Source organism: Colletotrichum jinshuiense, chromosome 2, assembly GCF_051148585.1.
Source record: "Colletotrichum jinshuiense chromosome 2, complete sequence".
In the NCBI taxonomy this organism is placed as follows: Eukaryota; Fungi; Ascomycota; class Sordariomycetes; order Glomerellales; family Glomerellaceae; genus Colletotrichum; species Colletotrichum jinshuiense.
The window spans coordinates 5,424,183-5,442,597 of NC_139309.1; the positions used below are offsets into that span (position 1 = coordinate 5,424,183).

Consider the following 18,415-nt stretch of genomic DNA (forward strand, 5'->3'; position numbering starts at 1 on the left):
CTCACACGAGGGAGAGCAGAGCGATGCAAATCTTTTGTAGAGTCAGTGAAGGCTTCAGCTTCCATGATCTTGTGAATCTGCTAGAAACTCATTCCCGTCCAGGCCGAGCAAGTGAACCCAACCCAAGTGCTGTTGCTTTAGTAGGCAGTGACGAGACGTCAATCAGCATGTGCCCCTCCCACCTGCCATTGTGCCCGTGGAAGGAAGTTCATAAAGGTGGAGCTATCACACCTTTGATTGGTTGCAAGGGGACCCGGCGCTAGCACATGCGGACCCACCTTGGCCTGGGCGTCAGTGCTCTTCACCACCAAAAGACGACGCATCACGACGTGCGTTTACCCGCCGCATCGGTCAAACGACAACGACAATTTAGTTGGTCGGAGGTGTGAAATATAGTTTGATTTCCAACTCGATTATTAATGCCGAATATCTAGAGCTACATGTCAACATGTAGTAATTTAATCACAACATTACCCATTCCTCATCTCTCAGACCTAAATGGTATTGGTCACGGACCTGGGCATGTTACTGACATTTTCTCATAAGAACCAAAGAGGGGCAGCATTTTTGATTCGACAGTTACTGAGAGATAACGTTTCTTTTGATGAATCTCCACTGCCGGATCTGCTGCTCATGCTTGTAGTTGAAGATTCCTCGCTCATCGCTGTGCTGTACTCTAAGACTGCATGGTCTCGCGCAAAGAGGCCAGACCCCCACCCACAACGGTAGCTCTGTGTACCACCGTAGTATTACCAATTTAGATATCGGGGTTCTTGGGTCAATGGAACTATTAAATCTTCCGCCGGGTTTTTAACTTTCGTCGATCTGGCAGGTGGGCGCACTACGCGACGAGATAAAGGTGCTCTTCTTTCCTGGGATACAACTATATACCTTTTCTGCAGAAAGACGCCGAGGATGTAGTTGTCATGTTTCAAGTTACCAGGCCGCTTTATTTTGCGTTTCTTTCTTCCCGTCTCCTTCTCAAGGTTTCTGGAAAGTGAATAACTCGAGTATCTTTCGCTGGGAAGTCTACAATCTGTGGGAAAAGGTTGGACCGAAATTGTTAGTGTTCGAATCCGTGGCGTAAGGGAGATTATTCCTCCTTGTATTGATACTGGCCTGCGCCGAGTACTATATGTATGCCTGAAAACATCGTCGGCAAAATACAGACTACATAACATGAATAAGAGCCGTGTACACTCTCCCCTGGAACGCCATCGTCGTCCAGAACAAATGTAGGAAGGCTCAAACTTGTCTGCATACTGTCTTTTTCCGGCGATTAGAACGCGAAATAAGTTTCCGATAGACCGCTATACTATAGAGAACCCAGCGGCTCCAAAGACAGTTGCGAGAACCGCTCTCACAACTGCGACCCATGACGACGCACGATCTTGGCCCAAGGATCTAGCTGAACAGAAATATCTGGCTACTTTTAATGCTGCTATTTTGAATATGACAGTTGAATTGATAAAACTGCTCATCGTCTTTTCTAGCGCCTGGTATGCATGATAGCTTCTTTTCCTTCTCATCACATTGTCCTGTGACGCCCGTCTGCCCACGGCCAGGCATGCCCTTCTCAATCAAGATAGGAGACACGGAATTCATCGAACAGGTAAATCGCTTCAACTACCCCAGGCAAATCTTTTATCAACCTGAACATCGAATTACCTGCGTTTTCTGGCGGAGAGAAACCATTATGGGGTATACGAGTCACACGAGGAGCGTTCATATCGGCCCTAGCCTTCAACAGTATTTCCGTCTTCTAATGCTCCCTGGTCATATTAAAGTAACCGAAGAGAATAATGGCTCTTGTTTACCCTGTCTTACCACGGTCACAAGCTATGTATTTACCCAAGACTGCCTACCCTCAAAACGGAGACTCCCCCTGACCTGGCGGTGTCGAGAAACTTCCCACCAGCCAACAAAGCTCACGCATTGACGCAGCAGCATGTCGTTGAAGATGAGAAGCCGCTGGTCCGCTCTAATAAATATTCATATTGTCAGTATTGTTGGAGCAGAGAACACAACCCGATTGCGTACTCGTCGCAGAACTGTTCCACCCCCTATGTATACCAAAACTGCTCCAATCCCGACACCTTCACGCCACTCTACCGAAACCATATACCCAGCGTGTAAAACGTCTCACTGATATACATCACCAGCAGATATGTCTTCACCTCCAAAGACGACATTCAGTAGAGAGCGGGAAAGAAAAGAAAGAAAAACCCTCAATGGAATGAAGTTGCACGCCTATGCCTGGGAAAATCTTGGATTTCAAGATCACCGGAGCGAGACAGACAGGGCGGCAGCTGCCTGCCTCCCTCCGATACCCCGTAATGGCCCCGTGGTCAAGTTTGTTCCCAAGCCAAAGACTGCGACGATGGTGCTAATCGCGCAGGCCGTCTCCGTCTACGTGCCCTGCATATCACTGGATTTGGGGTATCATTTTCCCAGCTTCTCTTTACGGGCATCAGATCGGCGACAACACCAACAAGACCGCTGGGTATTTAAATAATCAACATTAAGGTAAAAGATGCGCGGGCAAGTCAAGCCGAGGAACATGGCAACCGGATCTGATATTTCAGAGTACCACATATGTCAAACCCAGGGGGAAACTCCGAGGTCAATTTGACCGGCTAAAAGGTCCACGAAAACGATGCGGCACCAGATCGGAGGCGACGATGAGTCTTTTCCAAGACAGATAGAGCCTTCTGCAAGCGACCAGGAGACTTATGTGCGATTGTGTTAGAAAGGCAATGTCACTCGGAAACGCGACTGGAGCAGGAGCAGAAGAGCGTCCAAGATGCCGAGGACCACATCTACTCTCGCATCAACATATGTGACCTGGGAGTTTCTTACAGTTATGAGAACGGTGTCTTGATTGCCTATTGTGTCTATCTTACAGCTCATTTTCAAGATATCGTATCTAGTTCAGACCGATCTGGTCCAACGCACCAGAGACAGTTGTTAAAAATCGATTTAAACAAAAGAGTTAGGGACCGGTTGCGCAGCAAATTAACTCATCCAAGCCAAATGAGCATTAACTACGGCAACTGGATAACTGTTTGGGCCTTGGGTTTGATAGCTTTATCGCAAGGGTACCGTCAATATGACGCAACACCCGCTTCTGGAGTTCCTCTACGGCTCTACCGCACTCCGGTACAAAGGGAAATGCAAATTCTTCACATTACCTATGACTCCAAATCAAAATCGGCCAAGTTGTGGCGTGACTCGGGGAAATACCAGCAGACATGTGTGGCAGACAAGCTCGTCCGCTATTGCAATCGGGTGGAAGGGAGAGCGGTCAGTTTCGCTCGGGATACCATTGGAGCCAGCGCAGCATTATGTGCCCCCGCAGGACCAAGGAAGGGACAGTCCTGCGTTGGATTCAAATGCATTCAAAACATCTTCAGCTGCACTGCGCAGAAGCTATGAATGCATCAAACCCAACAGCTTGGATTCAAGTTCGTATGATCATGGCAGAAGTGGTGACATATCTGAGTGATGTTAAAGTGATTGCGTCGCTTGGGCCACACCACTTGGTTGGAATAAGCGGTCAAGATCTCAAAGCCCCAAGTACCTCGCTACATCCGGCCGACTCTGTAATGGTTTTGAGGCCATCCAGTGGTTGGGCTTCAAGCCCAGCCAGCCAAAATATAAAATAAAATAAAAATAGAAAATAAAATACCGTTGACGCCTCCCATGAGCATCGGCAACCACTTTCAGCCCAACCATCTAGTGCTGCATCACCTGTCTCCAGCAGAAGACTGGCAGAAAGATGAACGTGGCTATATGTCAAACGAGGCCTGAGAGAAAGCCCCGTGCCCCGCAGTCATAAAGGAGGGGCACAAGGAGGGGTCATTGAGCCGCCAACCTGCCTCACAAGCAATCGTTTGCTCGTGTTCCTTCTGCATACGCCTTTCCTGCGGCTCGAGTCGTTCGCTATCAACTCGACGAATTGATGTCCTCCAGCTGCCACTCGGCATGATCGCTATCAATGGCTTGGATGGGCTTAGCCAATCAAGCTCGACCGAGCCAGTGCTTGGTTGGGCCTGGCAGCGATCAGTCTCAACTAGCCTCCTGTCTTTCCAAACGACATCCAGTTGCATTACGTGCATCACGTAATGCAAGGAAGACAGTAGACTGCCAGAATCCTCGGACGAATCCCGCCAACGGCCGATAATAAGTCGTGGAAGGGTGATGTGATTGGTTGGCGGGCACACAAGGAGTTTTCTTTCAGACAAGAATCTCACACCGCACATTCTAGATCCAGGGGATGGCTTGCGGCAGGTTTCTTTTGCAGTCCAAGAGGCCTGGGGGGAAATGGCGGGGAGACACGATTGTGCCTGAGCAGCCCCTTGCCGGCGACTCTAGCGGGGAGAACGACTGTTACCCGCATGACTTGCCGGACGATTCGCTGGCCCTCTGCAGCTCCGCCCGGCGCCGGACAAGTTTGGCTTTGGAACTGATTCACTCGAGCACGAGGCACGCACCTTAAAATGAGACAAATGACTCTCTGGTGTCGGATTTTACGCTTCGTAAAACGTCGGCTCCGGCTGGTCTCTGCTTCAGACCACGCGTTATCTTGGTTATCTGGGTATTCAATAAGTGTCCGGCACGCGTGGGGTCAGGTCGCACCACATAATGCGGCCAACCAGCGACGAAGCTTGTGGCCAGAGGAACCAAGATGGCCGGAAGTAGAGTATGCAAGATGATGTGCCATTTTTTATGCCATAAATGCAGGCAGCCGAGAAAAGGCAGGTGGCGCGAATCACCATCGAGAACAGCACCTTTCCAAGTGGGCATGTCGGATCAACCATCGTTTTGCCCGCCCGGCCTTCACTGCTCACAAAAACACAGTGTACAGGGACTGGCCATCGTCGTCAATGCCACAGCTGGGAACAGGCGGCTTTGATCGGGCGACTGGCGCAGATCCCATGTGCCTTATTTGCATGCAAAGCCAATTGAGGAGACGTGCGTTCGCGGCAAAGAAGGGCTAGACGAAACTCCCGCTCGTGACGTCGAGGCAAAAGACACTGTGTGTCCGTCGATGTTGGGATGTACCCTGATTGCCAGCAATCCTCCAATATCGCAACGCTATCTTCAGACATTATCCGTGATGCGGGTGGGGAATAGTTCGTCGTGTTAAGTTGCTGCTGGCTGCAGCCAGCAGCACCGCGTCAAGTTCGGCTTTTTGTGAGGATGCCTGGACCCTGCCTGTACTGCGACTTGTTTCGTCATTTGCAACTGGTTCGTTCGGCGGATTGAGGGCTGTGCACCCGGCGCCCCCCTCATCTGTGTTCGAGCTAGAGGATGGGAGATCTGCTGAAGCCTCGCAATGGTATCTGCACCAGCAATCCGCGGTCCACCTTGTGCTAAGTAGGCTGGAGATTGCAGCCAACCACCGGAAAGGTGACGGGCGTGACAACGAACCGTCGGTCCACTGGTCCATGATTCAGCGATCCGCCGGGAAGAAACCATTCCCGCGAGGTATTCTCCACCGAGCCATGTATGACCCGTGCCATGAGAGCATCACGCACCGCCAAACACGTCTCGACCAGGCAACCAGCATTGAAGACTCTGCAACCCTCCAAAATAGCTCAGGGTACCTACTAGAGGAGTAGTTGATGCCGGCCAACAATGCAGGAGAGCCCCTCGAAGCGCAGGGCCTAGCAGAGGCGGGGTCTGCAAGAGGACAATCCGGACGCAGGTCGTCTCCACGTCTGTGGGGAGAGGAGAGGAGCATCGGAAACATCAGGTCGCCTCGCTGCCAAAGGGCCAGGCAAGGCACGCTGGGCCATTGCCAATGGTGGCTTCGTCTATCTGCAGTCTGTAGCGGGGCCTGGAGCGACGATGCAGACCATCAGCCGAGGGGCGATGGGCTGCAAACAAGTTTGTTCAGAGTGTGCAAGGGCTCGTGGCCTGGTTCGCGATGGCTCGTCTAGTTTTGTTGAGCCGGCTGCCGCCAGCACCTCACAAGCGCAAGGGCGACGTTGTCGTCTCTTCTCGCCGCCGTCAAGTCGGTACCACGGTACACGCCACGCCAGGTGCAGGCGTCTGGACCCGTTATCGACTGGAGCCCGTACGAGAAGATTTTCATCCTTGCGTTTGCTAATGTGCCATGGCAGATCTGCGGCAACTTGCGATCGAAACCTTGCGCAACAGGCGGCTCCTCAATGGCTGTTCGGCTCCTTGCTCGTGGGGCTCTGGCTGCGGTGGTAGGGGGCGGGTTGAAAACTCCGAAGGGTCTGGTCAGTGGTGAGAGTTGTGGTCCTGACTCTCCCCCAGCCACTGGGGGCTTGGCACCATGGGAAGGATCAAGAAAGCTAGGGTTTGTGGCCGCGTCCAAGGGCTGATTAAGTTTTATCGACCGAGGCTGTTAGTGGGCGGCTTCCACTTTTGACTTGTTTATTCGGCGTTGCCGTTTGAAGAAACAAGGCGGCAGCAACGGCATTTTATTTCCCAGAGGCGGTTGTCCCGGTTGTGCATCATCCCACTCGTGATGAAGGCGGCGACACGCGGATGGGATGCTGCCGGAAGGAGGCAAGAGGGCCGATGTGCCGTTGGTGCGAGGTGCAGATAGAGTTGCCCGCTGACAGCCGATCCAGTGCCGTTGAGCTGATCGTTTCCCAGAGGGCCGTGGGCTCGTTTTTCCTTTCCCGCTGCACTGTGCGTCGTCCTCCGTGCTTCGCAGACTTGGACTGCCTTCTGAATCGTCTGTGTTGTTGCACTACTTACAGCAGCAGCCTGAGCCATTCGTTTCACAGGCTATATGGCTCTCGTAGTGATTAGAGGAGGACGGGAACACAGTCGATTGCCGATCGACTTGAGCCTTGGCCAACAGCCGGCCAACGTCCGTGGCCTGTGTGCCTCTTCCGTCTCGTTGAGAACAGACGAGTACCCTCGGGACAAGCCGCTAGCCGCGGTCTTGCACAGTCGCTCAACTTTTTTTTTGGGAGTAACCCCGTCTTCAGTCTCCCAGCCGCCCTGGGCGAGAGATCGATGGATGATGCCGGTCGTGCTTTGGTGATAACCGCTAGAGGCGGCCGGTTGGTGGCGGCTGCAGCAGCGTCAAGCGAGAGGCGATATGACTTGTTTGGGCGGTTTTGGCCCTGGGCGATGGACACTGCAGTGCAATGCCCGCGTGTCAGGTTCCTACACTACAGCTGCCGATGGCCAGATCCAGCTCCATCACCTCGAGAGCTGCATACCTCTGTTGCATTTAGCTTTGGCTTTGGCGCTGGTGGTGACTCGAGGACGAGAGGGCCAGAGGCCCACCAATTTAGACCAGAACCATCATCATCCGGAAACTCCTGTTTTAAACCATTGCCCCTTTGGCCTTTGTGCCTGTGGCACGAGGAGAGCTTTGGAATGTGGGCTCTGGACTACGAATGGTGTCAGGTGCAGTGAGAGAGAGAATTGTGTGTGTGTGCTACTTGATTAGTGCGGAAAGGGATGACGGAGAGGCAAGATGCTAGAGCGAGCAGTGATGAAATCCGACGAATGGATGGCCTGTGCCCGCCCAACCCTGGTCCAATGCGGATGAGTCGTGGCAGAGGAGGAAGCTGGAGGAGGGGCGGCTTCGGCAGTATTGCCATGGAGTGTGGGTGCGGTGGTTGTCCCACGGCGTGGGAGTGAGAGTGGGAGTGAGAGTGGGATTGAGGGCGTGAGAGACAGTGTGAGTGACAGTTGACAGTTGACAGTGATGGCGACGGTGCCAGTGTCAGTGAGTGAGAGTAAAGTGACCTGGGTACAAGGACTTGGCTTCGTGAAGGTGGATTATCGTGACTGCACCCTGCGGAGGAGTGAGGCGGAGGAGGAAGGGTCCAGGGTAGAGGGTTGGTTCAGTGCCCTCGTCTCTCGCCAAAGGCGGAAAAGAACGTTTCCATTGACGCTTCCAAGAAAACGGGGAAGGGGGGTACGTACCGAGGCCGCAATGCTGGCTGGCTGGCTGGCGATGGCCGATGGCGATGGCGATGGCAGGTGCTTGAGGTGTGCTACCTACTACGGGTACGAATACTCTGCTCTGTACGCTAATTATGTGGTGCACCAAAGGTATGCTACCTACCTGAGGCAATGTGTCCGTACGTGCTATGTAAGGGTCTGTCTGGAGGTACGTACCGCGCCCAGGCTCGACTTGGGGGAGCTACCGGTATGCTGCTGCGATACGCGACTATTACACTGCTAGTCCGAGTCGACGAGCTATCAGGTCTCGGGTTCTGCGCCGTCCAATATCGACATCCAGCCATTCGCCATTCGCCATGGATAAGCCGGTTACGCTAAGCCCACTTGGAAACCCTCGATGGGGCCGGCTAGCGACACGTTTTGCAACCGCCATCCACTGTTTCCCACCCGCTGCGGCTTGGCTCGCCTGCCAAATACAGTGCCTGCCCGCCGGCCTCACAGTCTCGCTCGCACGGCGGCGGCTGGGGCCATTGGACGGGCTCAGGTTACAAAGTGGTCCTCGTGAGCAGCCGCCCCCCCTCCCATGGCCCCCCTCCACCAACCCTCCTTCCACTGGCGCAACTTGAGCATCCCCCCGGTCGTCCCCCCGCTCCACACTCGTGCAGCTGCAGAAGGAGCACCGGCCCCGTTCATTGGCTCCTTCTCCCGGCCGGGGCTGGACGTTCAACTGCACCTCTCACCGCTTCTTTCGCGGGCTCGTCGCCGTTCCTCTTCACCCACGCATGCCCGCATTTGGGGCCCCCGACCAAGTCCTTTCGCCCTCCTCACCACCCGAATCCCTCTCAGCCCACCTTTCCCGTCCCCCAAAACCTTCGTCGCCTCAGTGAAGAAGGTCTCTTACCACACTCATCCACTTCCTCGACACCCCGACGAAAGAGCGGTGTCCTGGGGAAAAAGACCATATCACCGCCTCAACTCCCGTTCCTCGACTGCCACCTACCCGCTTGACCTTCTACGACTGATCGTAGCCAACATGAACGTCAACTTCGATTCGAGTGGAGGCGACGCCCTTTTGGACCTCTCCTCCTTCGACCAGCGGGACCGGTTTTCCTACGCCTCGCAAATCCCCTCGTCCCATAACAGCCCCCAGAGTGTCACCAACATGCCCGCTCCGAGGATCTGGCCCATTCCTTTGGATATGGCCTCAAATGTCGCTGCCTCGAGTCCGCCCGAGGACCACCAAGCTCACTCGCCCTCGCATAGCTCATCGCCTCTCAGCCAGCACTCGCACCATTCGCCGTATCAACAACCCGTCAACTCGTTGACCGACTGGGCCCTGCAACAACACCAGCACCAGCAGCAGCAACATTCTCATGGACTGCCCGATTACTCACAGTTCGTCCCCGACGCCTACCTGCCCGTCACCTACAACCCGTATGCCCCGGGCTTCCAGACAAATCCCATCGACTTTCTCCCGGCGACGACGCAAGCGCTGCAGGCCGCAAACTTTCAGCTTGCATCAGCCTTCAACACCATGCCGCCTATGGATGAGACCGTCCCCGCCATGAACTGGAACATGGGTATGGAGAGCTGGCACGATATCCAGGCTGCCGCCTCGGCCTTGCATATTGAGGGGCTGTCACATAGCATCGGCAGCAACTCCCCAACCGGCACCTTCCTCGAGGTCCTTTCCCTACCCAGTTCCAGCAACGGAGAGGGATGGTCAATGGTTGTTGAGCAGAATTCCGGTGCAGCTTTCGACCACTTCCAACAAGCCCAGCCGAACGCGGCAATTTTCAACCCTGGCCAGACACTGCACCTTCGAACCAATTCGGACTCGTCGGATGGTGCCAATTCGTTCGAGCTTGGCAGCTATGAGGAGATCGCCCCGTTCCCCATTTCGCCCTTCTCCCCCGAGTCTGACGGATATGTCGATGCCGGGTCGCACCGTAACTGCTTCGGAGACAACCACAACCACAACCACGCTCACGCCCACGCTCACAACCACGCCCACGCTCACGCTCACAGCCACAGCCACAGTCACGCCCACAACCACGACACAGTCAGCCCTGCCGCTGGTGTCGCTCCCATGCCCATCAAGACCTCGACTACCCCGACCCGGCCGACGCCCGCCAGCGGCTCTGGCGCCACGTCCCCCCCTATTCTCACCACCCGTAGAAATTCGGGTCAGCGACGTAGTCCCGTCACCGGTAAGGCCACCAAGGCCGTCATCCGGCGTACCTCCACTGGCAAGAAGGATGGCACGGAAGTGAAGAAGGTCGGCCGCAGAAAGGGCCCTCTTCTTCCCGAGCAGCGGAAGCAGGCTAGCGAGATCAGGAAGCTTCGTGCCTGCTTGCGTTGCAAGTTCTTGAAGAAGACCTGTGACAAGGGTGAGCCGTGTGCCGGTTGCCAGCCGTCTCATGCCCGATTGTGGCAGGTTCCTTGCACTCGTATCGACATCAAGGACATTGGCTACTTCATGAAGGACTGGAAGGCCGACTACGAGCGTCACCTGGGCCGTGGTGTCTCGGTTTACAACGTCAAGGGCTTCGCCCAGAACGAGACATTGATGTGGATCACTCACGGTTACGGCTTTGCCCTTCCCGTCTACGTTCGCGAGGTCTACGTTGCCGACGAGAGCTGCTTCCGAGTTGACTGGGTTGAGTCATGCCTGACTGACCAGGAGCCCATTGACTTCGAGATCCGCACCGAGAGACTCGATGTTGGTTCCAAGGGCGTTTCTGTTGAGGCCCTCTCTGATTACCTTGACAAGCACATTGATGGTGGCTTTGAGGACTTCATCGAAGACCACTTCGAGGGCACCCCCTTCATTACGGAGATTCTCAAGACTGCTCACCGCTATTATGTCAAGGAGCGCATGCCCGTCATCCGCAAGGCACTTAAGCTGGTCCTTGCCTACAACCTCACCCTGCACATGACCCTTGTTGAGAATCAAGGCGAGGACGTCCAGCTCGACGGCCAGATTGACGATGAGGACTCCAAGTTCTACGGCAAGACCGTCGCCCCCGTCATGATCAACTTCCAGATCAAGTGTGCCATGGCCGACATGTGGCGTGAGCTGCAGAAGGAGATTCTCGAGGAGCTGTCTTCTCTGTACTCGAGCGTGTACAGCGGTGAGCGCCTGAAGAACTGGCCTACCATTTTCATGCTGGCATCGATCCTCCTCGCCGTCTGGGAGGAGATGCAGTTCGACTGCCACTACCGCGTGCCTGACCCCGCCGCCGTCAACAAGTTCTGCAACGACATGGAGACCACCCCCGTCGGCGTTATTGTCGGCCTGTTCCATGCCATCTCCCAGAAGCTCCCTGCTTTTATGGACTGGGACACCGCCAAGCACGGCCACCTCCTGAACAACAACGTTGCCGTCTGCGAGGCCATGACTGAAGTTCGTCAGCATGTTATTAAGCACGGTAAGCAGTCCCGAACCGACCTGCCATGTATACAGATTACTGATTATTCCCCACAGAGGCATACCTGCGCACTCGCCCGGATGCTACCTTCGACCGCAACGACTTTGACTGCCTGTCAAACAAGTTCCTTTCGAAGCTCGTCATCCGTGCCAACTAAATGACCTTCGCTGTGCTATATTTGCTGCCATATATTTCCTTGTTGAGATTATGCTTTTGGAAAAGCCCCCGGGTGGGCCTTCTTCTCTTTTGTTATTTATGGGTCACAGCGACGGCGTTGAACGAGACGACACACACAAGATCTCTCCCCACCTCTCCAGTTCACTTCTTTTTCGGCTGGTCACCCCCCCACCACGATACATCGCGATGTGTTACGACCTTTATTCATGATTGAAATTTACGAATGTATGACTTGAAGCTTCCGGGGTTGGCGGTCTGGAGTTGCGCGCAGCCTAGAAGGCCGCGCAGCGGCAAAGAGGGACGCGGCATGCGCCAAAGACATTCATGGAGACGATCATGCCGGCACGACAGGCACAGAAATGACAGAGCATAGCAAGCATAGACGATGATGATATGCATTGGATTTGGGCGTTGGAAGGGCCCGTTTCGAGAAAAAAAAAAACCTTCACACAAGACCTTGGAGAGGAAAAATTGGCCGTTAGCGGCATTTACGTTGTTGTAGTTAGGCCAAAATCGATGTATCGAAAATGTTTTATTTCTTGCCCTTCGAAATCAGTTCACATATTAATCGATCCACTCGTTGACTTGATTATTGAGTACGATGACCGATGCATCCATGAACGGGTGGGCATCCTGCATCTTGTTCTGCGACGGGCCAGGTCATTTGCGAAGCTGTTCGAATGACCAAAGAGCCACCATACACACTCTGCGAACCGCCACGTGCTGGCTCCCAAGAGCAGGTAGGGGAGTTTAGTCCCTGCGGGGTGGGCGGGATAAGGGGAAGCCTTATCTGGGCAAATGGGAATGGAGAACGGGTTTTTGGCACATTGAGGCCAACCCAATGAGAGGAGTGGCTGACAGGGAAGGATGCAGTACTGTTGGTATTCTTGGAACTGCTGCAGAATTGGGCTGCCACGCTGGCCAAGTTCGCATGGGTGGCACACGGCTGCATCGTCGAGGGCGGCCAGTGTGTGCGAAGGCTCTCCCCTACCCTCCCGAGACAGCGTGGGCGGATGTCGCGATAAAGGCCGAGCGACAAACACCGATGTCGCCATCTCTCATTCCTCGGCAGACGAATGCGTTAGGTTGGTGGGGGGAGGGGGGGGGGAGCATTATGTGAACGAGACGGAGGTCGAACAGGCACCCTCGGAGCCTCGGAGATGGATCATCTTCGAATGTGGTTGCTCCCCGAAACGGGCAGAATGCCCTGGTTGATGATTCCGATATTGTTGGGAAGCCAAAAGGGTTGCTGGTTGGAGTGTTTTGTTTTGGCTCGGGCGGCGGTGGAAAATCAAGGTCGAAGAGGTTGGGTGCCTTGGGATGACGTCGACTCAACTAACCCCCGGTTTCGCCGGCCTTCTCCGCACTTTGGCGTTGGTTCGTGCTGCTTGCTGTGCGGGACTGGTCTGACTGTTCGGCGAACGCGAGGGTGATTTGAAGGATGACTGAGGCCTACTGCACGGAGTCATGGCCACGACGGGTGGAGGTTTGGCACGACGAACTCTTCCCTGAAGTCCAGAGAAGCTTTACATGGAGGCGGCGGGATTGTCAAGCGAGTCTTCGGACGAGGAAACGATTGACTGGGAGGCTCTAAAGGTGGCGATTTGGCTGGGTAGTGTGACACAGCCTATTGCTCAGGCTCAATAGTTCTGGGCAGCATCTAGGCGGCATCCGGGTGGCGGGTGGGGCGCCCCTTTGATCAGTCACGTTCGGGTGTCTTTGACCTTTTACGCTTGAGGAGACATGTCTGTGAAATACCTCCGGTGCAGTGAGACATGGGCGAATCCAGTAAGGTGTTGAATGAATCCAGCCTATTGTTCTACCGCTTGAGTGCTCTGCTAGGAATTGGAATCGTGGGGGTGAACGAGGACACATTCCTGACGACGATGCTCTCGGTCACCTCTCAGCCCCGACGACTGTCGTCGGCGATGACGATTCCTGAGGATGTTGGAGGACGGGAAGAGGCGGAGCAGCTAACAGGGGTTGGTGAGGGGCCCTCGACCCATCCGTCCCTCACTGATAGCTCAAGACTCCGGGGAAGCAGCAGTAGCAGCAGCAGCATCGTGAAAGCCAAAGGCGGGTCGTTGTCTTTGAAAACCCCCATCTCGCCGCAAAGTGGCAACAACAAACTCAAAATCTTTGATACCGTGGAAGCCAGATGTGCCAAATGGCGGCGTCTTGGGGCTAGGCGGCATGAACGAGACCTCCTGATCAAAGAAGCGGCGACGGCGAGTGGCCAACGTCCAGTGCAACTGAGACATCAGGCACAGCGGCCTGGGTTCCAGCCTTCCCAGGTCTGCGGGAAAAGGTGGTCCGACAACGAAGATAAGGAAGTTATGAGTACATCCAGCCTCCACGGATATGGTGTGCTTTCTGCCATTTCGAAAGTACCGAATACTTATCGGTCCCACTTGGTTCTGGAGGGTTCCGGCTTGCTCCTGCCTACTTTAGCGCTCTCTGGCACTTGCGCAGTTGCTGATGAATCATTCGCCATTCCCCCAGACAAGGCACTCACTGCATAATCCGCTCCACTTCTCTCACCTGCGCCCCCCCAATCATTGCGCCTTCCCTGGCCTTCCGCGGTCAGTCACCAGTCAACTGGCTCCTTCCTTCATCCAACAGGCCTTCGCCGACCAACCTTGGTATTTAAACACCTTCACGTACTCCCGGGCAGCCTTCTTGTTTCTTCCCACTTCATCAACCACCAACCAACCCACCTCATCACTCGCTCTGTGAATCCACAAGGACTCTTCGAACCCGAGTATCTACTCTACGAAACATCATCAGCCGCACATTCTCCCGAAGTCGCCATCATGCAGATCTTCGTCAAGACCCGTAAGTTATTCTGACGACTCTCGAGCCTTCTCATCAGTTACTAACCTCTTTACCCCATCAGTCACCGGCAAGACCATCACACTTGAGGTCGAGTCTTCCGATACCATCGACAACGTCAAGTCCAAGATCCAGGACAAGGAGGGCATCCCCCCCGACCAGCAGCGCTTGATCTTCGCCGGAAAGCAGCTCGAGGACGGCCGCACCCTGTCCGACTACAACATCCAGAAGGAGTCAACCCTCCACTTGGTTCTCCGCCTCCGTGGTGGTATGCAGATCTGTAAGTTGTCCGTTGCATTGCCTTCCAGATTCACAGCCTCTAATACCTATTTCCAGTCGTCAAGACCCTCACCGGCAAGACCATCACTCTCGAGGTTGAGTCTTCTGATACCATCGACAACGTCAAGTCCAAGATTCAGGACAAGGAGGGTATCCCCCCCGACCAGCAGCGTCTGATTTTCGCTGGAAAGCAGCTCGAGGACGGCCGCACCCTGTCCGACTACAACATCCAGAAGGAGTCAACCCTCCACTTGGTGTTGCGTCTTCGCGGTGGTATGCAGATCTTCGTCAAGACCCTGACTGGAAAGACCATTACCCTCGAGGTTGAATCTTCAGACACAATCGACAACGTCAAGTCCAAGATCCAGGACAAGGAGGGCATCCCCCCCGACCAGCAGCGCCTGATTTTCGCTGGAAAGCAACTTGAGGATGGCCGCACCCTGAGCGACTACAACATCCAGAAGGAGTCTACTTTGCATCTCGTCCTTCGCCTTCGCGGTGGTATGCAGATCTTCGTCAAGACCCTCACCGGCAAGACCATTACCCTGGAAGTGGAGTCTTCGGACACCATCGACAACGTCAAGTCCAAGATTCAGGACAAGGAGGGTATCCCCCCCGACCAGCAGCGTCTGATTTTCGCTGGCAAGCAGTTGGAGGATGGCCGCACCCTGAGTGACTACAACATTCAGAAGGAGTCGACTCTTCACCTGGTCCTCCGTCTGCGTGGCGGCCAGTAAGCGTTTCCCTTCGGTACATACGGAAGTTGCCTCGTCTAAAGGCACTGGCGTTCATGGGTTATGACAACGGCGGGATATGGCATTTGGATGATATCTTCACACCCCTAGAAATTAGCTAGGCAGTTTGCGCTCACGAAAGCGCTCCAATTCTAGACTCATTTGAAGTCTCAACAATCATGTGTTTTATCGTGTACTTGGCGTGACATGCTCTGTAACGCGGTGTTTCGATACCGTACGTACTCGTGAATCCTTATCAGTGACGCACTCGGTGGATCACTATCCGGGATGGTGGGGCAGTGATGCACGTCCACGAATGCCGGAACCCTGCAATACAAATTAATCTTCCCCATAACACATTCATCTAGCCCTTCTTCGTGTTGGTCGCAACATGAACAACTCATGGAACCACTGGAAACAGTTGGAAGTACACTTTCTTTTGCCTCCGTAGGGGCTTATTCATGCTTCTCGCGTTAGACCGCGCGACCTCACAAGCTTGTAATCTCTTTCGCTCGACAGCATCGCCCAGTGACCGCGGCCTGCAAGGCTGAGAAAGGCTATGCGTTCATTCTTCTACCATTTGAAATTCGAGCTCTATCCCACTTCTAGTCCCGCGACCGGCGATCCAACAACAACGAAGGGGAAGGCTCAGGAGGTGTTTTACAGCAAAGACGTGTGGCTTCCGCCCACAGACACCGATATCTTCGACGAGCTTCCTGCACATTCTAGGAGAGCTTCTAGAAAAACAAACACTTCTTACCGACCGCAGCCCTCCCCGTTACAATCCCTCGAACTAGCCTACCCCGCCGACACATACCGATCGAGCGCGCTACGAGCTCCGACCGATACCGCGAGCGCAAACCTCATCGACTGCGGTCCCTCAAGAGCACCGGCCAAGGAGGACAGCAGCAACATTGAAAGATTAACCGAGAGGCAGTGGAGAGTTCGTACACAGAGCTTCCCTCCTCCGCCTTCCTCGGCAGCGATCCGACCAGAGACGGCTGTTAGAGACTGGCGTTTTGGTCAGGTGAGCATCGAGAGCATCGACATCGACGTTTACGGCGACGGGAACACCGACCAGATGGCGACCGACGCCACCGGCTCAGCGGCAGATCTGGGCGTAGGCCCGACTTTTGGCGGCACGGGTACGTCTACGAAGGCGAAATACGTCCCGCTCGAGACGACGAATACTGAAGTTGGGTGGGGAGTCGTGCACTTTTATCGCGAAGAGGAGGAGACGCCAGGCTTGGGTCTGCCGCCTTCAGAGGACGATGGCGTCAAGGCGGATGACTGTACCACGCTGTGTATACCTGCGGTACCTAGCTACCTCACACCTGGTGACTTTCTGGGGTATGTCGGCGAGAAGTGGAGAGACGACATTAGCCACTACAGAATGGTCATGACGGCTAGGATGAACCGGTATTTGGTTCTCCTCAAGTTTCGAAACAGCGAGAGGGCGCGCAAGTGGCAGAGGGAGTTTGACGGAAAGGTGTTCAACAGCATGGAGGTGAGCATCCGGAGCAATCAATGACCTGGCGGTGTTACTGACTTCTTGCAGGCACAAGTTTGCCATGTAGTTTTCGTCAAGTCGATAACTTTCGAGACGCCCATCAGAGAAAACCGCACATTTCCCAACCTGAACCACGACCCCTTTACGCCCTCGTCATCATCCTCCGTCGCCGCTTCTAGCAGCCTGAAGCCCTTCCCTCCCCCGACCCCAAATCTCGTCGAACTTCCTACCTGCCCCGTGTGCTTGGAGCGCATGGACGACACAACCGGCTTGATGACCATTCCCTGCCAGCACGTTTTCCACTGCACCTGTCTGCAGAACTGGAAAGGCTCGGGATGTCCGGTCTGCCGGCACACGAACCCCGAAACCGCGTACGACCCATCAAACCCATATACCCAGCCCTTCGGATCATCCGCGTCGAACCTCTGCAGCGTGTGCGATTCCGCAGAGGACCTGTGGATCTGTCTCATTTGCGGCAACGTCGGCTGTGGCCGCTACAAGGGCGGCCACGCCAAGGATCACTGGAAGGAGACTGCACACAGCTTCGCGCTCGAGCTCGAGACGCAGCATGTGTGGGATTACGCGGGCGATACCTGGGTCCATCGCTTAATCCGCGACAAGGGAGACGGCAAGGTCGTCGAGCTCCCGGGGAGTAACAGCCACCATCATGGGCCTGAGGGCGGCTACGAGGATACTGTGCCGCGCGCCAAGCTCGACAACATTGGTCTGGAGTACACCCACCTTCTGACAAGCCAGCTCGAGTCGCAACGCGTGTACTTTGAGGAGATGCTCAGTAAGGTGGCGGACAAGGCCTCCAAGGCAGCGGCCACGGCCGAGTCCGCCTCGGCGCAGGCATCCACCGCGCTAGAAGAGAACGCAAATCTCAAGGCGGAACTTACGAGATTACAGGCGCAAGTCATACCGCAACTCGAACGCGACGCGGAGAGAGACCGCAACAAAGCCACAAAGGCACACGAGCTCGCGAAAAGTATGGGTAAAGCCCTGCAGGAGGAAAAGCAGGTGACGCAGGGGCTCATGAAGCGCGTGGAGCACAACAACACCGAAGTTGAGGCCCTGCGGAAAAAGGACGGCGAGTACAAGGCCCAGATCGCGGAGCTCGAGGAGATGAATCGGGACCTGACCATGTTCATCTCCGGGCAGGAGAAGCTCAGGGAGCTGGAGAATGAGGGTAAAGTCGAGGCTGGGGAGATCGCCGAGGGGAGCGCTAGTGTGCCCGAGAAGAAGGGCAAGCGGAGGGCGAGGAAGTGAAGGCCGGAAGATGAGGAGGGGGGTGTTTGGGCGTTGAACGTAGGGTCGGCGGCTGCTACCACAACCCGGTTGTCCAGCTGATACTCGCATCTCCTTTTCAGTGCATAGCTTGAGCGTTTGTTGAGAATGGGTGGGCTTACCCACCCGAAATACCCAGACCTTTCCACACCAAGTAGCTCTCACCTTAAACATGTCTGAACAAAGGAGGAAGTACACACCACGCAGCAAAAGAGAAAAAAGCTTTGGTTGCGCTCGAGAACCACTTGTGTTTGTGTACC

At 54.9% G+C, this 18,415-nt stretch overlaps 3 protein-coding genes across 3 annotated transcripts; all 3 read left to right on the plus strand.

Annotated features, from left to right (window-relative positions):
* Nucleotides 1–8,938: 8,938 nt before the first annotated feature.
* Nucleotides 8,939–11,493, plus strand: EsH8_II_001416 (Zn(II)2Cys6 transcription factor domain-containing protein; the record flags this gene model as incomplete). The annotated part of the gene is made up of 2 exons (XM_083264714.1): nucleotides 8,939–11,336; nucleotides 11,393–11,493. 2 exons carry the CDS (start codon nucleotides 8,939–8,941, stop codon nucleotides 11,491–11,493), a joined length of 2,499 nt encoding a protein of 832 aa, XP_083122036.1.
* Nucleotides 11,494–14,326: 2,833 nt separating this feature from the next.
* On the plus strand, nucleotides 14,327–15,361 carry EsH8_II_001417 (ubiquitin-related domain-containing protein; the record flags this gene model as incomplete). Its single annotated transcript, XM_083264715.1, has 3 exons — nucleotides 14,327–14,348; nucleotides 14,410–14,625; nucleotides 14,682–15,361. The coding sequence occupies 3 exons, from the start codon at nucleotides 14,327–14,329 to the stop codon at nucleotides 15,359–15,361; spliced, it is 918 nt and encodes a 305-aa protein (XP_083122037.1).
* A 556-nt stretch (nucleotides 15,362–15,917) lies between these two features.
* EsH8_II_001418 (uncharacterized protein) lies at nucleotides 15,918–18,137 on the plus strand (the record flags this gene model as incomplete). The annotated part of the gene is made up of 2 exons (XM_083264716.1): nucleotides 15,918–16,865; nucleotides 16,917–18,137. The coding sequence occupies 2 exons, from the start codon at nucleotides 15,918–15,920 to the stop codon at nucleotides 18,135–18,137; spliced, it is 2,169 nt and encodes a 722-aa protein (XP_083122038.1).
* Nucleotides 18,138–18,415: the final 278 nt, after the last annotated feature.